This window comes from Peromyscus maniculatus, chromosome 20 (genome assembly GCF_049852395.1).
Source record: "Peromyscus maniculatus bairdii isolate BWxNUB_F1_BW_parent chromosome 20, HU_Pman_BW_mat_3.1, whole genome shotgun sequence".
NCBI classification, from domain to species: domain Eukaryota; kingdom Metazoa; phylum Chordata; class Mammalia; order Rodentia; family Cricetidae; genus Peromyscus; species Peromyscus maniculatus.
In genome coordinates, this window is record NC_134871.1 from 24635547 (window position 1) to 24662737 (window position 27191).

The 27191-nt window shown below is 40.2% G+C and overlaps 1 protein-coding gene across 4 annotated transcripts in view; it reads left to right on the forward strand.

Annotated features, from left to right (window-relative positions):
- Ubr5 (ubiquitin protein ligase E3 component n-recognin 5) overlaps nucleotides 1-19774 on the forward strand; it is a 114585-nt gene extending 94811 nt beyond the window's left edge. For 3 of the 4 annotated variants that reach the window (XM_076555868.1, XM_076555865.1, XM_076555867.1), the window contains exons 43-59: nucleotides 173-345; nucleotides 429-542; nucleotides 1445-1665; nucleotides 2882-3002; nucleotides 3102-3200; nucleotides 6240-6483; nucleotides 7736-7847; nucleotides 8371-8515; nucleotides 9395-9525; nucleotides 9961-10021; nucleotides 11775-11950; nucleotides 12301-12385; nucleotides 14476-14631; nucleotides 14947-15060; nucleotides 16419-16563; nucleotides 17992-18077; nucleotides 19140-19774. In XM_076555868.1, coding sequence (XP_076411983.1) covers nucleotides 173-345; nucleotides 429-542; nucleotides 1445-1665; nucleotides 2882-3002; nucleotides 3102-3200; nucleotides 6240-6483; nucleotides 7736-7847; nucleotides 8371-8515; nucleotides 9395-9525; nucleotides 9961-10021; nucleotides 11775-11950; nucleotides 12301-12385; nucleotides 14476-14631; nucleotides 14947-15060; nucleotides 16419-16563; nucleotides 17992-18077; nucleotides 19140-19352 — 2396 coding nt within the window. In that variant the 3' untranslated portion in view covers nucleotides 19353-19774. The remainder of the gene's footprint in view (nucleotides 1-172; nucleotides 346-428; nucleotides 543-1444; nucleotides 1666-2881; nucleotides 3003-3101; nucleotides 3201-6239; nucleotides 6484-7735; nucleotides 7848-8370; nucleotides 8516-9394; nucleotides 9526-9960; nucleotides 10022-11774; nucleotides 11951-12300; nucleotides 12386-14475; nucleotides 14632-14946; nucleotides 15061-16418; nucleotides 16564-17991; nucleotides 18078-19139) is intronic. The other variant, XM_076555866.1, reaches the window with a different exon arrangement.
- The last annotated feature ends 7417 nt before the right edge of the window (nucleotides 19775-27191 follow it).

Here is a 27191-nt window from a genome sequence, read left to right on the forward strand (position 1 = left end):
GAGTTCTAGGACAGCCAAGGCTGCTACACAGTGAGACCCTGTTTCCAATCCAGTTCTTAACTTGCTTTCTTATATAACATTTTATAAGAGATACCAAGCATTTTGGATTGAACAAATTAATTTTCTGTTACCCTTTGTAATTACTAATTTTGTTATTATTTTTAATGTTTAGGTGCTACTTTGAATGATAAGGATGATGAATCTCTTCCTGCAGAAACTGGCCAAAACCACCCTTTTTTCCGACGCTCAGACTCGATGACGTTCCTTGGATGTATACCCCCAAATCCATTTGAAGTGCCTCTGGCTGAAGCCATACCCTTGGCTGATCAGCCACATCTGTTGCAGGTGAACTAACAGGTCTAATGTTCCTTTTTTAGCTGATTTTGAAGTGTTCAATCTAACTATAATATGTCTTGTTAAAATTCCAGCCAAATGCTAGAAAGGAAGATCTATTTGGCCGTCCAAGTCAGGGTCTTTATTCCTCATCTTCCAGTAGTGGGAAATGCTTAGTGGAAGTTACAATGGACAGAAATTGCCTTGAGGTAAGATAGTAAAAGTTTATAGTCTGTTTGTTAGTTAGCACTTGTCCTAGCATCCAGGTTTGAAGAGATGCATTAGTGGAGAAGATTTCTTTTCCCCAGTAGAAGTGCCGGAAGTTCCTCTTCTTACAGTATAATAGAACTGTTCCTTTCATTGACTTACAGTGTCAACTCATTTCAAACATCACATCGCCTTCTTTGTGTGCTTACTGTGTTCCTCCACAGCGTTGGTGATGTACACTGTTGAAAACTTGGGTTTCCAAAATACTTACTATATACGAGCATATGTAATTTTAGCTTCGAATTTCCCTTGATGTGCTGAGCTACTTGAATCAAGAATAAAGATTAATAAGGAAGCATTAGTAATGACACTCAGTAATTCTATCTTTTGGGTACTGTCTAAGGAAACATTTATGTAAGAAATAAGGCTTGAGATTATAAATGTCAAGGGTAAATGTCAGTTATCACACAACTACATGCCAGACGTAGCTTTCAGATATATATATGTCTGATTTGAGAGGTAAAATTATATCCCGCTGTTTTTCTAGGAAAAAAAAATGGTGTCATGTTTAAAGTCAGCATAAGAGAAATATAGCTGAATAAATTTTTATAATTAAGTGGTAAAGGGGAATGTGGTACTAAAATTATTGAAAATATGTAGGAGATTAAGTACCAGAGGGATTACAAAACATTGCTTTGAAGATTTTCTGCGGCTGCTCTGGTGAGTGCACTGGAATTTGTGGTCATCTGGAGGATGCAGGCTGACAAGAACAGACTGCATTTGGTGGTAGACCCTCTAGAAAGGGAACATGTTAACAAATATGTGATTTCTGTGGAGCTCTATTAAAGTTGAAAACATCTTCTTTTCTTCTTAATGTGTAACTTTTAAACCTAAAATTGCATAGGTTCTTCCAACTAAAATGTCTTATGCTGCCAATCTAAAAAATGTAATGAACATGCAAAACCGGCAAAAGAAAGAAGGGGAAGAACAGAGTGCGCTGGCTGAAGAAGCTGAGAGTTCAAAGCCAGGGCCGTCTGCTCATGATGTTGCCGCCCAGTTAAAAAGCAGTTTACTAGCAGAGATCGGACTCACTGAAAGTGAAGGGCCACCCCTTACATCATTCAGGTATGGCTAAATGAAGTAATGCACCTGTTATTGTTACACTTTTAATTTTTACTAGAGATTTCACATTTTGTAAATTTGTATATATAAGTATTATAATTTTTGTTACTCTTCTGTGATTTCCTAATTTACGATCAGATAGTTAAATATTGCTGAATTTTCTGGACTTTATGACTTCTTAAAAATTGATCTTCTTTTTCCTTTATTGAATTTTCAAGATGCTACTTTTCTTACGTTTAATACTGTCTTAAAACTTCTCAATTACAGACTTGTTATCAGCAGTTTAGATGAGGGAAATACTAGAAAGAATAGAATTTTCAGGATTTGTGACTCATGTTTAATTTGGGTTCACAAATAGTATCTTTGACAGAGGTATGTTTTTGTTTATTAATAAGTTACTAGCATATACTGTTGCTTAGTGTTGGTAATCACCAAGGGGTTTGCTGACTCTTGTTTATGCTTTAGTTTTTGGCTAGAAGTATGAGATAATATTTTTTGCTTACAAGTTAATGAGCTAGTTAATGAAATAAGGGTATGCTTAGGAGTTCTAGTGGATGAACAAGATACACTGTGTGGACACTGTCTCCCAACCATAAAGGCTCTGGGGTAATCTCTATACTGCAATAGCCTAGATTTAGATAATATGACAAGATGGTTAGAACATGTAGACCAGGTTGGAGAAAAGAATTAGAGGTCTGAAGACCAGTTAGTAGTGGTTCCAGCTGGTGAGGAAAGAGGGAGTTACGGTTAGCAAATTAACTTCATGGATGGAAAGAAAAGCACATCAGAGGAAGGTGGACTGTGTCACTTGGGAGGAACAGAAGTGGGAAAAATGTCCTTTACGTCTGTGCAGTGGGGAAATGGATGGTACTGGTGGATAGAAATTACTAGGAAATAGTGTTGTCATGAAGCCATGGTCAATTTTGTCTGTGTTGGGCTCTAATTAAGATCACTTACAAAGATAACAAATGAAAGTTCTAGAGGGTATTAAAGTGGAGATGGCCATTTGACTCTGAGGAGGGGAGGTAAATGAGATGGAAGTTGAGGATGGAAGATGCCTTGATGGTGTGACCTGGACACCTCAGGAGCATGCAGCCGTGGGAAGGCTCCTCATGAAAGAGCCTGTGAGAATGTTTAAAGACCGAGAAAGGCAGGCACTGCTGTTGACCAGCGTGGCATCTGGGGAGTTGACTGCTTTCTCCCCGTCTCCCTTCTCCAGGCCGCAGTGCAGTTTCATGGGGATGCTCATCTCTCATGACATGTTGCTGGGACGTTGGCGCCTGTCTTTAGAGCTGTTTGGCAGAGTGTTCATGGAAGATGTTGGAGCAGAGCCTGGATCAGTGTGTATTTTGTGTACTTGAATTCTATTCTGCGTGATAAGAACATGTTTCAGTGAATAATGTTTTGTTGTTTTTTTTTTTTCCTTATTTTACTTTAAGATCTTAACTGAACTGGGTGGTTTTGAGGTAAAAGAATCAAAGTTCCGTAGAGAAATGGAAAAACTGAGAAACCAGCAATCAAGAGATTTATCACTAGAGGTAAAGGTATTTAGATTGTCTCATATCTGTATCTCATATCTCACAACTTTTATTTTGTTGTTGTTTTGGTTTGGTTTGATTTGGTTAAATATTTCTTCTTTCAATTTAAAAAAAATTTTTTTTAATTCATTCTACATACCAACCACAGATCCCCCTCTTTTCCCTCCTCCAAAAGGGTAAGTCCTCCCCTAAGGGGACAGCAAAGCCTGGCACATTCAGTTGAGGCAGGACCCAGCCCCTCCTCTCTGCGTCAGGGCTGAGCAAGGCATCTGACCATAGGTAATGGATCTAGAAAGCCAGCTCATGTACCAGGGATCCTGATGCCACTGCCAGGGGCCCCTCAAACAGACCCAGCTACACAAGTGTCCCGTATGCAGAGGGCCTAGTCTGGTCCCATGCAGATACCATAGCATCAGTCTAAAGTTCGTGAGTTCCTGTGCGCTTCGTCCAGTACTTCACAACTTTTGAAACACATGGATAATAAATAAATATTGCTCAAGGTTATGTGCTTATAATTAAAATTTTAAAGAAATGATTACAAAATTTAGATCAGTAATTTTGGGGGGGGGGCACGGTCATTGGGAATTTGTTTCCTAGCATCTTTTGGTTTTTCGAGACAGGGTTTCTCTGTGTAGCTTTGCGCCTTTCCTGGGACTCACTTGGTAGTCCAGGCTGGCCTCGAACTCACAGAGATCCACCTGGCTCTGCCTCCCGAGTGCTGGGATTAAAGGCGTGCGCCACCACCGCCCGGCTCCTAGCATCTTTTATAGATGGAGGTTTTTTTTTTTTTTTTTTTTTTTTTTTGTAAGAAAGTTTTGGACTGAAGAGATGGTTCAGTTGGTAAGGTGTTGGTCATATAGGTATGAGGACCTGGACCCACTTAGGAAGCCAAGTGTGGTAGCATGTACCATAACCTTGGACCCTAGCACTGGGGGTTAGAGTCAGAGTCCTTGGTCACCTAGTCTTGTTGACATCAGTGAGAGCCTCATCTCAAAAAAAATAAGGTAGAAAATTGTAGAAGAATAAACCCAATGTCAACCTCTGGCCTTCACGTTTGCATGGGCAAGCATACCTGTACACGCATATGCACGCACACACACATTTCATTACATAAACATAAGCTAAAAAATTCCTGGTATATTGAATCCCATATTGATGCTTACAATTTGTTTGTTCCCTCTATTTTTATGTCTTTTTAATATTATCTATAGTAGCCTTCCTCGTTACCTTCCAGTGTGTCTTAGGAATTTCCTGCCACAGCCTTACATTGGCCATTTCTTTAAGAAATTATATTGTAAGGTTAAAAATAGGCTCTGATCTGAGGTTACATATTCTAATGGGTTGGTTGTTATTTCTAGGCCTTTAAGAAATCACTGTGAAATTCATACTGAGACTTTGAATTCAGATTGGAGATATCCTTCCTTCCATACTGAATACACAGCTGCTCACCATTGGTGGGTTGTTTGTGTGTATCCCACAGTTAGTTTGCAGCAGTCTTGGAATTACAACCTCACTACTAACACCAGTAAAAGGTTTCTTTTTGTTGTTTTGTATCACCTAAGATCTAGGACTCCCTGTGTAGCCCAGGCTGGCTTTAACCTTCTGGCAATTCTCCTGCCTCTGGGATTATACAGGCATGATCCACCACACCTGGTTTAAAATGATTATTGATAGTAACTTAAGGTTAATTTGTAGCTTTATTGTCTGTAGATAATATCCAAGTGCAAATGCTTGATTCTTCGTCATTTTACTGTCAGAATTTTTATAAGAAATGATATCTACATGTAGTTTTAATTTGAATTTCTTATTTTAAGGAAAATTAAACCTTTCATGTATTTAGGATCTTGGTTTTCTTAGGATTTCTTTTTTATGAATTCTTGGTGAATTTTTGCCCATTTTTAGTATAAATTTACTTTTTTTTTTCAAATTAAAAAAATTTTTTTTCAGATGGGTATGGTGGCACATGCCTTTAATTTCAGCCCTGGAGAGGCAGAGGCAGGTGGATCTCTGTGAGTTCAAGGACAGTCTGGTCTACAGAGTCAGTTCCAGGCCAGCCAGGGCCACACAATGAAACCTTCCCTTTAAACAAACAAACAAGCAAGCAAACAAACCAGCAGTAGAGTAAAGCTCTTTTAAAGGTCCGTGCTTACACACGTATTTCTTGGTGTGTGGTACCGGCCAGAGCGGGTGCAGAGGTGTTGCCAGCTCCTCCTCCTCCTGTTGTGGCTCTTCAGGGACTGGACTTGGGTTGTTAGGGTGGTGGCCGGTGCCTGTAGCTCCTGAGCCACCCTGCCAGCCCCTCGAATTGTAGGAGCTGTTTATCAGTGCCTTTAGGTGATGTGTCCTCAGTGCACGAGTATGTCTGTGTGCTGGAGTCTGCAAGTATTGTTTTCTCCATCCAGCATGTCATTTTTCACACTTATATTTTCCGTCACTGAGGGAGTTATGTGTGTTGGGGCTTCAGTAGTGTAGGAAGTTCGTTATTCTGAGGCCCTCCTATAGAATAAATTCCAGGCTACCCTGGATTACATACCAAGGCATCTCAAAAGAGAAAAAGTTCACACCTCTGATCCATTTGGAATTTATTCTTGTGTAACAAATGAATAGGATTGACGTTCTCTGGTGGATCTTTGTTTTTTCATTTATTTATGTATTTGTTTGTTTAGTTTGTTTTTCTGAGGCAGTGTTTTTCTGTGTAACCCTGGAACTAGTTCTGTAGACCAGGCTGGCCTTGAACTCCCAGGGATCCGACTGCCTCTGCCTCCTGAGTACTGAGATTAAAGGCATGTACCACCATGCCCCCAGCTTCTGGTGGCTCTTTGAAAGAATGGCTTTATATTGAGTTAAATTCCATTAGCCTGATTTAATGCAGGACAGTCTTTGCTTTGGAAAGATGCATATGTAGAGTACAAAAGCTCCTGAGACCTCAGATTTCTTTGTAGTATTTAAACTAGCAAGGGAAAGTTGAGGTTGTAGTTAGAGGTAGAAAGCCCCGTGGTTGCAGCACCGATTGACTGACTATTTGGTGCACTTGAACAGGTTGACCGGGATCGGGATCTTCTCATTCAGCAGACCATGAGGCAGCTCAACAACCATTTCGGCCGAAGATGTGCCACCACACCGATGGCTGTCCACAGAGTCAAGGTCACCTTTAAGGATGAACCAGGAGAGGGCAGTGGCGTAGCACGGAGTTTCTACACAGCCATCGCACAAGCATTTTTATCAAATGAAAAATTGCCAAATCTAGACTGTATCCAGAATGCCAACAAAGGTACCCACACAAGTAAGTACTCTACAAATGTCAAGCATCATAATTATTACTCTTGTTTGTCATAACAGTGGTAATCATGGCCATGTATCTATACATTTTATAGAATTTTATTCGAGAGTATGATTTAGTGTTGACAAAACTGCTTGAATTGACAGTTTGCTTCTTACTGCAACATGCTCTTCAGTGTTTGTGATCACTAGCTTCTCACCTCAGTTGTTACCTGTTTGGAGGTGACAGGCTGTGAGCATGATACAAATCCAGGAAGAGAGTGGGAGTCCTTCCTTCCTTCCTTCCTTCCTTCCTTCCTTCCTTCCTTCCTTCCTTCCTTCCTTCCTTCCTTCCTTCCTTCCTTCCTTCCTTCCTTCCTTCCTTCCCTCCCTCCCTCCCTCCCTCCCTCCCTCCCTCCCTCCCTCCCTCCCCCCCCCTCTCTCTCTTTCGAGACAGGGTTTCTCTGTGTAGCTTTGCACCTTTCCTGGAACTCACTCTGTAGACCAGGCTGTCCTCGAACTCACAGAGATCCGCCTGCCTCTGCCTCCCGAGTGCTGGGATTAAAGGCGTGCGATACCACCGCCAGGCAGTGGGAATATTTCTTTCACCCTTGTATTGACAGCTACTTGAAGAGAAAACACAGTTCTCTAGGTAGGCTATTCTGAGTTTGAGTCACAAGTATGCTCTGATGCCATGAGGTAAAGAGCATGAGACCACGTGGTCAGGACTGAGCATTGGAATTTCATAATAGCTAATGTTCTGGCAGTCTATAATGTTCAGAGCCCAAAGCGGAGACTACAACCGGTGTTCACTCAGCAGCTCTGACTGTGTGAGACACCTCAGCACTGTTATGATTAAGTCAGTCCAGCAGTAGTTGTTGCATATTATTTCATAGTTTGACATGACAAGGGGAGAATAGTTCACCAATGTTAAAGTGAACTTGTATGATGAGCCGTGTACATTCTATACAACTATCAGGAACCTTCAAAAACCAAGGAGCTGTGAGAGAGGAGAATCTGAGTTCAAATCCCCAGCACATTAAAAACTGGGCGTAGTTGTGGGATGGCAAGTTTCAGTGAGAGAGCCTGCGTCAAAAACGTCAGCAGGACACATCTGATGTAGTGCATGCGCACACAGCACACACCCCAGAGAAGAGGTACTGGCAAGGAAATGATCTCCAGCAGCCTCCTGTTTGTGGTCTCATTTCAGCGCTGACTGAATGGAAAAACTTGTTGTCTTTTGTCTTTATTGTAATGTCCTGCCTTTCATCTTGTAGGTTTAATGCAAAGATTGAGGAACCGAGGAGAGAGAGACCGGGAAAGAGAGAGAGAGAGAGAAATGAGGAGGAGTAGTGGCTTGCGAGCAGGATCTCGGAGAGACCGGGATAGGTACAGTGGATTTCAGTATTTACTCAATACGGGCATTTTAGATAAGTGGGATAGGTAAAGGCTTGCAGATCAGTGTAAGATTTGGTGGTGGATGGAAAATGAAAGGGTCTGCTTTAGCAACCCTGGGACATTTGAAAATAGACTGCCTTTTTATTTAGTCACTAAAGTTTGACATTTCAGTACAATTACTACTTTCCTAGTTTAGTTAGTTGTGACAAACTGTATTTTAATTTTCTCTTGTTGAAATGGGCTACATTTACTTTTGTTTAAAATTTCCAGGAATTATGGGTAGTCTCTTAGAGTCTGGTCCTGCTCCATTAAAATCAAATTATATGTGACATGTAGATTTTTAGTGACAAACCTAGGTAATCTTTATTGCTCAAACATGTTGTATTTAATGTTGTACCATCCTGCTGTCGTGGTTGGCACTGTCGATGTGTTCTCTGGTTTTCTGTTGACCGAGATGTGCTGACATTTTGATTTGGTCAGAGGCAGTGGGGTCAGAAGCCTTCTTCTTTCGCAGAGACTTCAGGAGACAGCTTTCCATCGATACCAGGCCGTTCAGACCCGCTTCTGAGGGGAACCCTAGCGATGACCCCGACCCTCTGCCAGCTCATCGGCAGGCCCTTGGAGAGAGGCTTTACCCCCGGGTCCAAGCAATGCAGCCTGTGAGTCCTGGGCACTGTCCTCCCGCTAACTAGATGTGGGCTCTTTTCCTGTCACATTGTCACTATGAAGCCAGGACACTGTTGAGGACTGTGCTTGCCTGGACAGTGATAGGAATTTTAAAAGAAAGCGTTGCTTGGAAGTAACTCTACTTGAATCTTTTCCCCCACAAAACTTAAGTTTGAGGCAATTCAGTTCTGCCCAATTTGAGTTCCTTTTGTGTTAAAGAATTAGCTGTGATTTATACTCATTTACATATATTTTATAGTTTTACTTAAATAAACCATTGTTCCTTTTTGAAGTAGATACAATCTGTTAGCAAGCTGTAGCTAAAACATGGCAGTCCTTTACTGCTGATAAAGATAGCTCAAGATTTCAATTGAATGTTTTATTAAATTTCTCTCAAAATGTGGAACCTGTAAACTAGTCATGTTTTTTTTTTCCTTTTTAGTCTTTATGTATTATGTTCATACATGCAACCAAAAGACTAATAAAACAGAAAATCAGTTGTATTTCTTGCAGTAAGTCAGTCAGCCTTAAGTAATAGGCGCCTTTCTCCTCACCTCCCTTCTTTTTTCTGTATTCATTGAAAGTGGTTTTGGCTCTCTGAGGAAGACAAAAATTATAGAAATTACATGTATGTTTACTTGGAATTTAAATACATTAAAAAATACAGAGAGACTATCATATAAATATTCCAGGCCCAACAAAACTGCTAGTTTGTGGACTGTGTGTTCCTTGTCTAAGTTGTCTGATTAACCTTGAAGTTTCATAAAAAGCCTTGCTAGTTCACAAGAAAATTTTTTAATTTGATTTCCTTCTCTTGATTGTAGCTTTTCACAAGCAGAGTTGATGACGTAACATTTATTCATCTTTTATAGGCATTTGCAAGTAAAATCACCGGCATGCTGTTGGAATTATCCCCAGCGCAGCTGCTTCTCCTGCTAGCAAGTGAAGATTCTCTGAGGGCAAGAGTCGATGAGGCCATGGAGCTCATTATTGCCCACGGACGGTAATGTGTGCAATTGGAGCAGCATTTCAGTTTAAACATTAGCTGTGTTATTTCCAGAGAGTGTGTTTTTCATCATATCCTAAAACTTACAAAGGTCTGGAGAGATACGCTAAAGTTTTAGCATTCCAATAAAGACTGTGTGTGTTGTCTTATATCAGGGATCGCAGCCATGTCTTGAATTGTATGTAGCAGCTAGTGGAATTGGGGGTTTGTTTGGGGGTTTTGTTTTTGAAACATGTCTTGGCATTATAGCCTAAGCGCTGGCCTCGGGCTTGCTCTGTAGTGCAACTCTATAAGCACTAGGATTATCAGCATCTCCCATGGTTTGGGTTAAATTGATTTTTAAAATGTGTAATAAATATGAGCAGATACTTTGATACTAAATTTCCGACATTTCACCTCCATGGAATGTAAAAGGGTTTCATTTATTTTTAGGGAAAATGGAGCTGATAGTATCTTGGACCTTGGATTATTAGACTCCTCGGAAAAGGTACAGGTAAGAGATTTTTTTTTTTTAGTATGTGTTAATGAGCAGTTAGAACAATAAAAGAGGAAGAAAACAGGATTTAGGAGATGTCTTTGTAAATAAAATAAATGATTTACAGTACAGAAAGAGCAAGATATGTGGTTGAAATATTTAGAATCAAATTATAAAATTGAGTTAGATATTAACATAGTACCAGTCACTTGGCTGTTTATGGTTGAACACAGACTGACTTAAGGTTTAGTTTGGAGACTGAATAGCAGAGGAAAGAGGCAGTATAGAATCTTAGGATCCACTCTTCGAGGAAGTTGTTGGTGCTAAAGATGCATAGAAAACAGCCTATCACTCTGTGGGTATGGTGTGGTTTGTTTCTTGTATTTCATAATTAATCTTCTAGCGCTAGCTAAAAGGAGCAAACTTACTATAATTTCTATCATTGGTCACAAAAGAAATCAGTACAAAATGCAAAAAAGAGCTACCTGTGAATTCTGAACAAATAAATAGTAGCACGCAGATCGGAAAGAGAAGCCACAGCTTGACAAATGGCCATTACACTGTCTTTTCAGCAGGAGGGCAAAGCTGAACCTTGTTCTGTCTTACCTGAAAGATAACAAAGGCTTTTGAGAATTACCCTGCATAGGAAGCGCTGCCCAGGTATCACAGGTTGTACACATGCAGGATACACTGAATAGCATAATGAACAGTTTTGAAATAGAATTGGCATCATAACTCCTGTTGTGTTGAAAACTCTTCTCCCTCTAATGCAATTTTTAATACAACTTAGAGTCACAACCTAATACTCAAAATGTACCAGCTACAAATCTTCCTAAGCCCAGAAACTACTCAGTCAACAGAGAACCAGACAGGACCAACCAGTTCTCCTCAGAAAGGAGCCTGTAGATGGTGATAGAGTTCTAGTAGGGAAAACAGGGTTTAAGAAAGAGATCCAAACAAGACTTTGGAGTAGAAGTACAATCTCTCAAAGGAAAAAAAGTCACTGGATTAGTCCAATAACAAGATGAGAATGGCAGGTAGAAAACAGAGTTCAGGTATTGTCTCGGGGCTGTGGCAGTACTAAAGATCTAGTGACATGATGCCTTTGGAAAGCAGTAGGAGGGAGGGTGGTATAGAAAACTACTCGAAGCAATGCTGGAAAAGCAACTTTTCTAAGATTGTAGATGTACAAATTCAAGGTCAGTAGACTTGAAGCAGACTGTACTAACACTGTCCGGACGCAGTTAAATACTTAAGAGGACAGTGATAGTAGCATCTCGTCATTCACATGCTGAGAGAACTGGCAATCCAGAACTCTGTAGCTAGCAAAAATACCTTCTCAGCATTAAGGGGAAAGAGTGGGGTTGTTGGTTTTGAACGGAGGGTCTCACTCTAGCCCAGAGTGGCCTGGGACTTACTCAGGAGATCCTCCTGTCTCAGCCTTCCAGTGCTGGGATTACAGGCCTGTGCTCTCATGCCTGGTTATGCAGTAGAAGATGAACCCAGGGCTTAGTGCTTGCCAGGCATGCACTCTCCAGTCGGTCTGAGGCCCAGTCCCAACTGGTTGTTTGGAATAGCAGACATGAGGATTTAGTATACATAAGGTTTGTCTATTACAGCTCAGAGTCTACCTTTACTATTGTTATACACTGTATTTAAATATGAATTCTGCTTTTCTTTTGCTTTGAATGATTTCAGAGAAGCATTCCATATATTTCTTTTCTCAAATGAGCTCCGCAGCCTCATCTCTCCTAACTAACTCTGTTCGTAGGAAAACCGAAAGCGTCACGGCTCTAGTCGGAGTGTAGTAGATATGGATTTAGATGATACAGATGATGGGGACGACAATGCTCCTTTGTTCTACCAACCTGGAAAGAGAGGCTTTTATACTCCGAGACCTGGCAAAAACACAGAAGCACGGTTGAATTGTTTCAGAAACATTGGCAGGTAAAGGAGCTGCCCTCAGTCTTTAACCCGGGGAGTCGGACCCAGGGCTTTGTCCCATGCTAAGCATGTTCTCCACCACTGAGCTACTCCTCCAGCCCCAAGCTTGCTGTGCAGCCCGGGCTGGCTCAAATGCCTGATCTTCCACTACCTCCAGGGCTGTGGGTTAGGTAGGGCACCACACACCCTGGCTAAAAAGACATTCGCTTTAAAATTGGATATATACTCTACTTTATACTAGGTAGAAATGAGGATTTCTCAAAATATTATATATATAAATTTTTTTATGTATGTGTGGGACTAATTCTATGATTGGTTTTGAATTTAAATTATATTTCTGTTCTTATTTTTAGGATTCTTGGACTATGTCTGTTGCAAAATGAACTATGTCCTATCACATTGAATAGGCATGTAATTAAAGTGTTGCTTGGTAGAAAAGTAAGTTTGATGCATATAACTGATTTTACAATTGTAAACATTTCTTTTGCAAAATAAAAGATGGTACACTGTATAGTATTCAGTTTGTGGTAAAGCATTATAATTGTCAAAGATTTAATGATATAGCTAGTCTTTGTATATGGGGAGATGGCACAGTAGAGTTGCTAACAGTTTTGGTTGGTTCCTGACAAACCTGAATCCTACTGAAGAGAAATCCTCTGACAACTTTATAAAAATACAAGCACTATGCTTGGCACACATTGTTAAGGAAGCCAAAGCCACTATAATTGGTCACAAGTGGGTGGTAGTAGAGTCTAGAAATAGTCTTAAACAACATTCTAACTTGAAAAATACATGTGCCACAGAGGGGCCAAAGAGCCAACATACATGATATTCATATGGCTTATAGAATTAGATTATTTTCTTTATGTGTTGATATCTGATTGCCTGGCAAGATTAACATGTACTGCTAATTACTCAGCTGTATCACAACAATTCCTAAAGCTATTACAAAGAAATCAGACTCTTTTTCAGAGATGGCTGTACCATACATCTACCGTAAACTGAATTGCTAAAGCTGTAGTCTACTAATACCCCGCTAGTGGTTTTTATTAGCACATAGTAGTTATGCACAATGATGAGTTTATTGTGACATTTTCACCTGTGTACACAATTGATTTTGGTCATAGTCTCATTCTCCTCGCTTTGTTTTGTCTCTTCCTGCTCCCTTTAGTCCCTTCTTCTGCTTTCATGTCTGTCTGTGACCACGTGGTTTATGTTTGTGATTTAGTGGGTGTCATTAAGGTTGTTTATAGGAGCATGGACACTTGACCAGTTAAGTCAAATCACTGAAGAAAATGGTCTGTGTTGTTCCCCCACCCCATCAACCATTAATTGTATAAATTGCTAGAGAGATGTGGGCACTGTGAGGTCTCATGAGCTTGTTCTGATTTTGATAGTTCAAGAGCCTTGATGAGCTCCACAGTCACTTTCTGCACAGCTGCTTTCTCTGGCTTACACACACACACACACACACACACACACACACACACACACACACACACACACACCCCTCCCAACCTGCTTCTTACACAGTAAACTCTGAGCCTTGGGCAGGGTGACACCGATCTCCCGCTTATGGCTGGACAGTCAACACGCATTCTTGGTACTTTGACCAATTGAGTCTGCAGTCAACAGACTGACAGCAGCACTAAATGTATGGCCTAGACAGTTCAGAAGACATTTTATAAGTGTGCCCTTCCATTCAACAGAACAGTTACAGAAACCTTTCCACCAGGGCCTAGGACCTGACCTCCTCATCATGGGTGTTTGGTCACATTTTAGTACTAAATTAATTGACTTTAACAAATCACTGACTATTGTTTGCTGTTTAAATGAGTCTATTATAATGAGAAGTGTATGTTTTCTTTACTAGCTGGGACCACAATTTAACTCTTGACAAATCCAGCTAAAATGCTTTTGTGCATAGACCTTGAGTGAAAACCGAAGCTATTAACAATAAAAATGTTAGTATGTTAACTCTTCAGTTCATGAGACCTGGTAGACTTTAGTTTGACTCAGTGATGTGACCTTTGTAAGTCACCAAACTTCTTAGAGCAGTTAGATGGGATTTACTAACCTGTGTTGTGTGGAGACCATCACGAGCACATGACATAGTCAAGAGCCGCCTTAGTCACACGTTGGCCACTGTTCCATAAAGAAAGCTGGCTTTCCAAATGATTCTTAAAGCATGCTCTTGGCTCCACCTCATAGCAGTTAACTTATTATTTCTGTTACAAAAAAAAAATAAAATGAATTGTCAAAGCTAGAGGTTTATTAATTTTTTCTCTCTTTAAAGCAGTTTTATGTATTTTGTGAAAAATTATTTATCACTGTGCTTTTAAGTTAAATAAAATTAGGGCTAGGATATAGCTTAGTGGTAGAGCATTTACTTAGCATGCACACAGTTCTGGGTTCAGTCCCTGTCATTTCCCCTCCCCTCAAAGATAAAGCCATCAGAGATTGTCATTGACTATCGGGTCAAGAAGAGAGGCTTCTGTTGAGACTGTCCTGTGTGACTATTCCCTTAGGTCAACTGGCATGACTTTGCTTTTTTTGACCCTGTAATGTATGAGAGTCTGCGACAACTGATCCTGGCGTCTCAGAGTTCCGATGCTGATGCTGTTTTCTCAGCCATGGATTTGGCATTTGCCATCGACCTGTGTAAAGAAGAGGGTGGAGGACAGGTAAAGCAAATCACAGTTTCCTGATGCTTGGCTTGTTTTATAAAGAACGATTGGCTCGGACCAAGAGAAAACCACTGAGGCAGGGTACATGCATACATACAAGAATGAGCACTGTAAGAGGTGAGAGAGAGGAGTCAGGGATTAGTGAGACAGAGACTTGTGCTCAGTTAGGCCGACAAGGTTTGCACCTCTTAGATAGGTATTTGTCAGAGGAAGATTCATCCTTTAATCCTAAAATTAAAAAAAAAAAAAGTTCTCATGAGCTGTTATTATTGTCAGAATTGTTTTTAAATGTCACTGCTGAATCGTTCACAGGTTGAACTCATTGCAAATGGTGTGAATATACCAGTCACTCCTCAGAATGTCTATGAGTATGTGAGGAAGTACGCAGAGCACAGGATGTTGGTAGTTGCAGAACAGCCATTACATGTGAGTATTTTCTAGAAAAGTATTATGTCATGTGATGAAGCTGTTTTTATTTTCTTGGATTGTGGTGAATTAGCCCAGTAATCTGTCTACAAAAGGCCCAAATTTTCAAATGTAAAATCGTTTAAAGTTGAGAGTTCAGACTAAGTACTCGTGTTCTTTTGGATAACTATGTAATGATCAGAAAATAGCTGTGGTGAGCAAACGTTGACTGGGGGGGGGGGGGTCTCGTGAGTGGATCCTGTCACCACCGTATTTACTACCCTAACTGAGAAGGCATCATTAGACTCGGTCAGTCATATTTACTAAATGCAAAGACACGCTAGCAACATACGCAGAGGAGGCTGTATCAAGCAGAGCCTGAAGGGTTCCAAGTCCAAGCTTCGCCAGCATTTGATTGGGGAAGCCTGAGATCTTGGCACAACCCAGGGTTCTTATTGGTGGCTAGTCCTGCAGGTATTTCTTGGCTGCACACCCAGCCATGACCACTGAAGTTTTAGAGGAAAGCATGTTTCTACTATCATATTGTTAACACAAATAGTTTAGAGTGCTTAACAGAAGGTACATTGCCCTAAGCACAGTAATGGAGGGGGCATCCCCAAAGTGAAGTTCTCAAGACAACAAGCAGCTCTGCGTTCAGGCCCTTCAGAAAGCAGCACAGCAGACCTGTGCTATTAATGCTTTCCCTTTCCAGGATAAGGCTTGTATAATCAAGAGTGGTGGGGGTTCTTGTGCTGGGAATTACACCAAGTTAGTACTTCCCTCGCTACCTTCCAGCTGCACACTGGCAGGTCACTAGTACTTTATTTAGTGCACTGGTTTCTCTCTCTGCAAAATGAGGGCAAGATTTAACAATTGATGCATGGGAGGTACTTGGAACAACACGCTCGCTCGCGCACACACACACACACACACACACACACACACACACACACACACAGGTACATTTTCAGTAAGTGTCTAGACTTTGGGTTTGAGTCTGGGAGGCTTGTTGTGAATTGTGCTTTTTTTAGGGTACACTTTTGCCAAATTGAAGCAAGGCAGTGATGCTTATCTACTGTGCCACCTGTACATTATTATATAATTTAAAAAGTAATTTCAATTACATCCTGGGATGTAAAAATACTAGGTGACTTCTGAACTGTAGCCTGTTTGCTGTGCTCAGCTCTTCCCCTGGTGTCTTGAATCTGTAAAGAGGAAAGTCAAAATACAGCTCTGCTTTTTTTCTCTCTTTGCTTAGGGAACTAGCATTTTTTAGAGGATGTAGCTAAAATTTGATGTTGAGCTTTAATAATATGAACAGATGCCATGGAAAGTAAAGTACTGATTATAATAAAAGAAAAAAATGTCAAATTCTCTAGGCAATGAGGAAGGGTCTACTAGATGTGCTTCCAAAAAACTCCTTAGAAGACTTAACAGCAGAAGACTTTCGGCTTTTGGTGAACGGCTGTGGGGAAGTCAATGTGCAGATGCTGATCAGTTTCACCTCTTTCAATGATGAGTCAGGTAGGAAACGGCATGTCTTCCTGAAGAGAGGAAGCTGGAGCATGCTTAGTGTGTCCTCAGAGGTTTGGGATCTGAGAGTCTTTCCCAAGCCCTGTAGATAGACAAGTTGGTTTTTAGTATTACCTGTAAGGGTATGATTAAATGAAGTTTAATATTTTGATAGCTTAGAATTAGGTTATTCTTTTGTTTTTTTATGGGAGGCCTAGGCAGGAGAATATGAAGTTTGAAGCCAGCCTCAGATACATAGTGAGAACCTGCCTAAAAAACAAAATACGTGCATGCTTGCACACATGCACGCACACACAACCCAAACAAAAAGATGGCTATAATTTAGAGCACAGTAAAATTGTTTGTAGTGAGAAAACGACTTTTGTATACTAAAGTGACAAAAATAATAAATGTTTTCTGTGCCTCAGACAGTGAAAGAATTTGATTCCATAATGTTTGCTGTGTACAGTTGTAAGTGGGTCACTTTATTGTAAGGACACAAAGTCACAGGATGAATCTAGAAGGAAAAAACAGTGGTGATAAGCTTGATCTCAGGGTTTGGTTTGCCCTGAAGTTTTTTTTTTTTTTCAAACATTCAGGGTAAGTGTAGACTTTTGAGCTTTTAGAAGTTGATTAGAAAGTTGATTGGGAAGATTGTAGTTATACTACAATTACTACATACATAATTTAGATTTTTTTTTCCTATATTGTTAAGTGGCTTCCACCAAATTATAAATTTTGTTTTTATTATTTTTGGTGTTTTTGAAACAAGGTCTATGCAGCACTCTTGCAGCTCATTGCGTAGACCAGGCTGGTCTTGAACTCACAGAGATCGTACTTGCCTCTGCCTCTGAGTGCTGGGATTAAAGGTGTACACCAGCTCAGATTACAGAAAAATTGAAATTTTTTTTCTCTTTTATTACTTTCATGCTCAGCGGTTTTTAGTTTTGTTATATAGTGGGTTTTGTGACACAGTTTAATGTCAGCACGTAGAAGGACTTGGTTCATTTAAAAAGCACAGCTAGAGCTGGGAAAAGAAGCAGCGTATGTCCGGAGGTCAGAGGAGCAGCACTCGGTGTCCGTCTCTCCTGTCATCTGGGAGTGAATGGGAGTCTGCCTCTTACAGAGATCCATGGCACGGTGGTGGCTTATGAACGCAGGAGTTTAGAAGCACTGGCTTAGGGTCACATGAGAAGACTCGAGTTTACAGATGAGCTTTATGTCATGGACTGTTGATTGGGTGATGACAGTTCACTTTTCTTTTACTCGTTTCAAGTCAGGATTCCCTGATTAATTTCAAAGGTTTTAAAAATACAGATAGTTTCCTCTTAGGAATTAGATGCCTTAAATTGTAAAGTTTGTCTCTTTGTTTATATAAGAAGTTTACCAGTGTTCAGAAGAAACACCATCTAATACAACACACTGACTTTATATTCTTAGGAGAGAATGCTGACAAGCTTCTCCAGTTCAAGCGTTGGTTCTGGTCAATAGTAGAGAAAATGAGCATGACAGAACGGCAGGACCTTGTAAGTTAAAGGACGGAAGAAGCACAAGGGGGTTGTTGTGTTTGGCTTGGGTGTTTTAGGAGGTGGGTCGGTGGGTTTCCCTCGTGAAGAATATAGTTTACCAATAAAAGTCATGTGAAACTGTCAGTATTTCTCTTAACTATCGATTTTGATTGATCATGTTTTTTAATTTCTCCTTTATATATGTGGGTATTTTACCTGCATGCATGTCTGTGCACCATGTGTATGTTGTGCCTTCTGAGGCCAGAAGAGAGCATCAGATCCCCCTGAGACTAGAGTTATAGATCATTTTGAGTCATCTTTTGGGTGCTGGAGATCAAATCCAGGTCTTCTGGGAGAGCATCCAGTCAGTGTTCTTTGCTGCTGAGCCACCTCTCTAGCCCCAACTCATTCATTCTTGAAGAAACTTTTTACGTGAAGCTTTTTCTTACCTGTTAAATGAGTGGATGGGACCAGCTTTGCTTTGGTACTTCTAAGATGAAGTTCCTTACACAGTTATATTTTAGGAAATATCGACAATTACTGAAGTTTCTGAGCTACTCTGGAAAGTTAGATTGACTTTAGTGCTTAGTTGTAAAAAGTAAATGCCATAGAAATACCATACATGGTTTCTACACTCCCCCCCCAGAGTGTGTGTGTGTGTGTGTGTGTGTGTGTGTGTGTGTGTGTGTGTGTGTGCGCGCGCGCGCATACATGTTCCTAAATACATAAGTAAAACCTGCTCGGGCTGTATAATGTTATGTAGATGTATGTTTTCAGGGTAGACATTCTATTCTGTTTTGGATCACCAAGTAGTGTGCTCTCTCTAGGAAAGACTGTTTATTCTGCTCTCAGCATTTCTTGGTTGTCTGTAGTCATTTGTTTATGGTTGACGCTTCCTGGACTTCTCCCCCTCCCCACCCCGTCCATTTTAGCATATCTGTTGTGGTCAGCTCATAGTTGGGCAGTTATGTTTGTGAGACTTTGGTTTTAAACATCAGAGTTGTGGTTGTTTATGCTGCCAGAATTAAGGTTGACTATAACCTCTAAAAGCCACGATTGTAACTCTGTGTTCTTATTTAGGTTTACTTTTGGACATCAAGCCCATCGTTGCCAGCCAGTGAAGAAGGTTTCCAGCCTATGCCTTCAATCACAATAAGACCACCAGATGACCAACATCTTCCTACTGCAAATACTTGTATTTCTCGACTTTATGTCCCACTCTATTCCTCTAAACAGATTCTCAAACAAAAATTACTACTCGCCATTAAGACCAAGAATTTTGGTTTTGTGTAGAGTATAAAAAGTGTGTATTGCCGTGTAATATTACTAGCTAATTTTGTAGATTTTTTTTTTCCCATTTGTCTATAAAAGTTTATGGAAGTTAATGCTGTCATACCCCCCTGGTGGTACCTTAAAGAGATTAAATGCAGACATTCCTTGCTGAGTTTGTAGCTTAAAGGCCTGAGAAGCACTGGCACCTTTTGTCTATGATGGTTTGCTAGTCGCCATCTTCTAGGTCTAACCCCAGCCAAAGATGACAGCAGAACAACATAATTTACACTGTGATTTATCTTTTTTGCTGAGGGGGAAAAATGTAAAATGTTCTGAAAATTCACTGCTGCCTTTGTGGAAAGTGTTTCGGCAAAGGTTCTTGTATAGAGGGAATAGGGAATTTCAAAATAAAAAATTAAGTATGTTCTGTGTTTTCATTTTAACTTTTTTATGGTGTTTAATTTGTGGTTGGCTGCAATTCTGTATCATGTGTATGGAACTTGTAAAAAGTTCTTGACATTCAGATTTTAGAGAGGAAATCACTTTTACCTATAAAAACCACTTCTATTGCGAGTTATTTTAGCCGCATTGAGCTCTAGGATATTAAATGATACTACTACTATTTTGCATGTAATTTGTTCAGTTGAGAGAGGGTACTTTTTCTGTACATAGGACGGGGCCAATGCACAAGACTTTCTCACAGTTACCTTCCTTTCTTTGTATCCCTGTTTCAATGCAGTCAGACAGGCTATTGCCCTTCATCCTAACCAGACATTTGTGCTAAGGTAATTCAGTTATGTGTGCTCAGCTGGGCACTTTCTGATAACTGTAAAATGTTTTATAAGATCATGATTACTGAAAATACATTTTGGAAAATTTTAAATGTTCGTGAGCAGCTTAACTACTTTTGTATCTAGCCTTTTTTTAAGTATCTTGTTACATTTTACTTTTTTAAATAAATTACAGAAGAAATGTCAAGTAATATTGAAGAAACAGTTTTTATTTATATAGTTGTACATTTTTTAAGCTAGGGGCAATGCACTGACATGGTTATATTCATACATTTTTTTAAAGTTTATATACATATGGACTATAAGAACGTTAAGAAAACCAGTCCACATTTTACAGTTAGCAGAGAATCCTGAATGGCACCCAGCCAGGCCCTTTCTTTTTACAAGTAGTAGTGAAGTGTGACCATTAATTGGCACAGAAAGTTTGAGTTAACTAACTGAAAACTAAATGACAGTTTTGTTTTGTTTTGTTTTGTTTTGTTTTGTTTTGTTTTGTTTTGTTTTGTTTTTAATGACTATGTGGTCTATGACCAATGCCCCTTATATTTTGTGGACTTAGCAGTTTTATTCAGTGGGATAACAAGGAACAAAAAGTCCCTCTAGGATTTCAAGTAGTCACTTTAAATGTAAAAAATGATGGAAGTTCTCCTGTCCTCACCTATGGTTTAAATTCCTATTTAGGACCTCTGGCCTTGGATAGTTGTCATGTTTAAAGGGACTGTAGTTTTATTATATAACTTCCTTCAAAAGACTGAACCACATGGCATTCTCAACCTGTTAACTAAAATATATTAAACTGAATCATAGTGAAGGTCACTATATTACTTAAAACTTATATAACAACATGCTGTATTAGATGTGTGTAAGTTAGCCAAAGTGAGACATTGGTTTTTATGTCTAAATATTATTCTGAATTAAGAGCTAACAAGCATCAGTATGTTTTGAAAGATACAGAACATCAACATAAGTCACACAACAGGCTTGATCAGTCGTAAATGAACAAATTAGACTAGGACACCGAAGCCCTCGTTGTAAATTTATTCTTAATAGTTACTGAAAGAATGAAAATATTTAAGATAATGCGACATGTCTGAGGTCTTCCAAAATCAAGATTTTGGTTAAAATGCTTTTAGTAATAGTAAAAGCAAAGTGAGGTTTGTTATTTTGGTTTTGTTTTGTTTCTTTAGTAAAGCATAAAATGATTCTAAATGTAAAATAAAGTCATACAAAATAAGGTTCTCTTTTGGTCTTGTTTAGCGATTGAGACAGAACTGGAGGCAATTCAGGAAGACCAAGAATGAACTTGACTGGTGGGGAAGCTTTGCTTCTTCTCGCCTTCCCCACAGGGTGACCATCAGGATGGCTCTGTAATGGCTTACTGGGGTGGGCTTCAGAGGGTTTTCAAAAGAAATGATTTTACTACATTAACAACATAAAGATCGGGTTATTTTGACGAATGTAATGACAGCTGCAAGGCTCAAGCTAAAATTGAAATCATCTTTGAGGAAATAATTCACACACTTTTATGGCAAAGATTTACTTGTGGTTTGTTAATGCAGACACCTGGGCACAGTCCCCTGTCACTTCTCTGATATACTAAATGGTGGAAGCTAGCAGTCTTCATCCGTAATAGAACAGCATCCAGGTGAATTCTAACACTAAAAGAAGAGCATTCCATTTCACTCGTGGATATAAATACACTAAAGTCAAGCCTTTCCTACTTGAAATCTATGAAAAAAAGTACAACTGTTGATCAGTCCTGGCTCCCACTTGATCATGGTTGGATGGATGTACCTTTAATGGACTGCCTGGGTAGTGGTTGAAAGTACTTTACAATGTATGTTTACATCAACTGAAATGGGTATGAACATGCAGATAAAACTTAAAATAACCATTCCCTTACCTCACATGTGACCTAGTCTCATGTTACCTTGCTTACAATTCAAACACACTAGATTGCTGATTACATTAACTTCCTCTTCGTTATTTTTAATAAGTACTTGCTATGTGCTAAGCACTTTTCCCCATTGTCCCGTTACTGTCCTCAGAGATTGATTTGATGAAGGTTGTCCACTTATGAAGTATTAGACTGTTAAATTCTACCCAGGCACAGAGTTTGCAGTCTTAACATTGGACTGCGGTAGTAATTTGTGGAAGGTATAATAATGCAACTGAGTTACCAATAATGAAGTGTGTCACTAGGCTCTAGCTGCACTTGACTCAGTTTGGAGCCTTAGATCCTGGGGCCATTCTGATGTTCTGACTGTGCTATCTTGAAAAAGCTGTGATTCATAAACTTGCTAAAGATTTAGAAACAAATAGACTTATCCTTCAGTTACTTTCCCCAATGGTATCTGGAACTTTAAAGATGTGGGGATGCTCTAAAGTTAACGATGTTATATATCTTTTAAATCCAAATGTCTTAAAATGAAAAGCGTATAATGAAAAACTGATTTTATTGTCCTAAGTTCTTTAAAGAATTGGGCTGCAAACCCAGAAAGATGGCTCAGTGGGTAGAGGCACTTGCTGCCTAGCCTGATGACCTGAATTTGATCTCCAGAACAGGGTAGAAGGAGAGAGCCAACTGCAAGTTGTCCTGTGTACCTTGGCATGCATGGTCACACACACATACAAATAAAAAAGTACATATCATGGATAACGACTTCATGAACCTTTTCACATGTGTCTGAATGCTTTTAGTTGTAACATCAAATCAATAGGTAAGTCACATTTTGATGCAAATAGGATTTCTCCAGGAAAAAAACAACAGTGTTACTTGTATTTGAAGTGTTTGGTATAAAAAATGAAACTTGACTATTAAAGTTAAACTCTGGCAAGCTTGTGGCATGGTAATGATTAGGTAAACTTTATGTATCACACAGTGAGTAACCTGTAGAATCTTTTTAAACAAAGTGCCTCATGCTCCTAAGTAGTCAGCAGCATGCTTAAAAGTTTTTCATTTGTCTCATGGATTCAGCTTATAACCTACAGAAATGAAAGGCTTATGCGGTTGTTGCCACTTCCGTATTCATTTAGGGGACAAGCACAATTGTGTTATAGTTTATTAGAAAAAATATGCCTACAGAAAAACAATAATTCTTACTACCAAGATAGGGATTGGGGTAACAAATGAGGCACTGTATTAGTTGCCTCAATATAGGCACTGAACGAGAACAAAACTGAAAGCATAGGTTTGGCATTTGGTCACCAGATTTCTCCTTCATGGTAAGTAGAAGTGGCAAAACCTAGAACAGGGAAGATAACAAACGTTAGAAATCCAGCACAGGGAGCTGTTCAGTGTAGAAATACTGTGCAACACCAAGCTGGTCTAAAATACTTGAACATTCATTTGTTTGACATGCTTCCGTCCTTACACAGTTCAGAGCCAGTCAACATTTGCTTCAGTATAACTATTTCACGAAAACATTTTATGTACTCTGAAAGAAGGCAGTGATTACTGTTTACTTTTAAAGGACAGATGGTATAGTTCATAAGTACATGCTTAGAATGTATGAGACCTTGAGTTTGAGAACCAGCACACCCAAAGCTAGGATGCTAAAAATTCTGTAACCAAAAATCCAGACGTGGAGGTCAGAGGACAACTCTGTGGAGTTGTTCTCCTGACTTTAGGTGGGTTCTAGGGATCAAACTCAGGTCACCAGCCTTGCATAGTAAGCTCCTTTAACCTGCTGGACCATCTCGATTGCCCAGCATGTTTTCATTAATGAACTGCAACAGCCAGTTTTAACTTAGGACTGTAGTTATTCTTTGTTCTGTGTTTATCCTCGAAGTGCCAGTTCCTAAAATGTATGGGGAGATGTTCTTCATACAGTTCTTGAAACTTAGAGCAGACAACCTGTATTGACTGCTGGTTCATTTGATGCAAATGCTTTATTCAATATGGCTTTGAAGTTGTCAGAGCTACAATAGTGAACATAAAGCAAGCCACACTTAGAACTGAACTTTTCTTCTTATCAAGAGTCCATTGCTAAAAGGCATTGCTGATTGCCCAGTCTCCCATGTTTTTAAACTTGTAGTTTATAATCCTATAATACTTGCTGAATATCTTCCACAGCTACTTGCTGATGAAGGCATCTTGAAAAGATGTCCTTTAGAAAAATGAAATTTATTCTTACTCGGTGCATAATAGGTGTTTTGCCTGCATGTGTGTATGTACTGCTATACAGTGCATGTATGCAGTGTCCATGGAGCTTAGAAGAGGGTGTTGAGTCCCTTGGAACCAGTTACAGAAGGTTGTCAGCCTCCATGTACGTGCTGGAAATTGAACCTAGAAAGAGCAGTTGGTCCTCTTAACTGCTGAGCTATCTCCCCATCCCTGAAATTATGTACAATGAATGCGTGTGTTTTTAACATATATTAACCCATTCTTTCATTCCCATTACCTTGTTTCAAGATGGCATTATCCTACACATAGCCTATTCCAAGCGGCTCTAGTCCCTACACCTCCAAGTGTGCACCCTCCTCTCCATTGGATGGATTTCTGAATAGTAAATATGGCTTGTTAAATAGAACTCCATAGACTTCAGGAGTTTTAAGACAAAGAGTTTGGTGTTTGCCAGTTTTCTGCAAGGACTTTATTTTGACTGAGAAGAGAGCCTCAAGGCTTGCGTTGTTCCCACCCAGTGAAGTGTTTACAGGGGACTCCTTTCCCCATATTGGACTTTTGTCCCACGCTTCCCTTTTCTGTGTTTAGAAGTGACTGGCTGGCTATTTGAACTGGCGGTAGATCTTTGTATTATGTGAATTATGTTTTGTCAATGGAGCTAATTGAATTAATAGGCAGCCTACCAATGAAACAACACAGCACTGTAGATAAAATTGATGTGTTCCTAAGGAAAGAAAGTGTGGATAGTATGTAAGAAGGGAACCTACTACTTGTTCAGAACTGTGTTTCTACAGACCAAGAATTCATTTTCAGTTTAAAAACTGCAATTTGGTTCCACTGCATTCTGTTATCTCACTTTCTCCTTCCCCGAATACTGTCTTTAGAGACAGTGTCTCTTTATGTATCAGGCTGGCCTTGAGCCTCAGCTCCTCCTGTCTCAGTGAACCACCATTCTTGGCTCCTTCGCATTCATTGTACATAAAGTAACTCCTATACATTCATAAGCATGTGCACACAAGATACATAACTTGCCTTACTCAGCTATTAAATGGGGGAACCAGAATTTGTGCCATGAATGGTTCCAGGCTCTATGTCCTTTTTCTGTTTCATGTTTCATTTTTTGTATATTCAACACCTAACACTGTGTGTGCTTTAGCTTGAACTGGTGTTCATAGTTTCTGTCATTAAAAATGAGCTTTCTTCCCCTGCCACATCTTCCTTTCTTGCTGATTACTCTCAGCCAAGACCATCTGTGTTTACCACATGGGTGTCTGCCGCCACTCCAAGACAGTCACATTGCACCTTTTTATCTCCATGGGCTGAAGACTCAAGATTGGGCTGGAAGAGGAGCCACAATGCTAGGGAAATAAACTTTTACTGCAGCCAATGAGACTGCAGTAAGTTTTTATCACGTACATTGGTGTTTGGCCTGCATGTCTGTGTAAGGGAGTCAGAACCACTGAAACCTGAATTACTGACAGTTGTGAGCTGCAATGTGGGTACTGGGAATTGAACCCAGGTCCTCAAGAGCAGCCAGGCTCCCAACCACTGAGCCATCTCTTCAGCCCTGTCTTGTCTATTTCTGAAGTTGAAATTGTATTTATTTCTGACCATTGCTTATGTCTTGGTCTTCAGTTGCTTTAGTACTTCAGTATCTGCAGGGGCTATTTGTGGAAAGTCAAAAGATGGTTGTCTTGGACTCTTGAACTACAGTGAGTAACATGTCAGCACTAAGGACAGAGCGCCCCAAACCGCCTTCAAATACACGCATTCCCTTTGGGTGGTTAACGGCTGCATCTAAACACTCGTGTCTTCACGCCAAATTACTCTTTGGTGGTTTTAAATGAATGAACCCTTGCTCATAATTTATTTACCTTGCAACCTTTGTAAGTTATCTTTCATGAGAATTTCCTCACAGAATTTAATATACATAAAGTTTTCACTCAGCATTTGATCATGTTGCCTTAACAAAGGGTAAGGGTAACTACCCACTCCAGGGTAGGTTTAAGAGCTTACAGCAAGTTTTCTGCCCTACTTGACCATACTAGAGATGGCTAACCACAAAACAGGTGCAAGCTGAAGTCATAGCAAGACTCCTTCCAGAATCCACTGAAAATCTCACTTCCTTTTTGTGGTCTTGTTTGAGATGGAATCTTAGTATATTTGGAATTTTTTTTTCTGTCGTAGTTACCATATCCTGAAAGCATTATATTAGTAATTCAACCAAGAGTACTGCCACCATCATTGTCCTCCGTCCTCTGCCCTTACAATTCAGAAGTGTTGCATCTGTCACGTTAGCCTTTGTCTCGAGAAGTACATGTGGCAAGGATAATGGAGTCTATTTTTGGCTGCATAACCTTGGTTATTTATCCTAAGGTTCAGTTTCTTAATCTGTACCATGAGCGAAATTGCAGTATAGACTGCAGAGAGATGTCTCAAAGATTAAATAATAATACCCTAATTCACATAAAGGGTTTTACAGAATAGAATCCATCACTCGGTAGAGGTTTCAAGATATTTCCCTGAATATAGCTATTTTTCCTTCTCATTCTCAAGCTCCATTCACACACATTTTCTCCCTCCAGTTCCTCCTTTTGGTCGCTGGAACACGAAAGAGTCCTTTCCCCTTGGAGTTTTTACGGTGTCGCCTCCCACCGGGCTCTCCACATCCCGCCCAGTGGGCGGCTCTGCAGCCACTCGGCAGTCTGTGGGGACCGAAGGAGGGCAGCCAGCCTACCTACCGGGTTGCTGGCGCAGCACGAGGGCTAGCCGGGGAACGTCGCCCCGGCGTGCCCGGCGCCCGTGTGCCCGGCAGTCTGCGTGCTCTGGGGCACGGGAGGCGGACCTGACCGCGGGCTCCAATCGACTCTGCAGAGTTCAGAGCAGATGACAGGCTGGGCGGGAGCGTCCAGGCTGGGGCAGCAGGGCTGGGCAGGGCCTGGG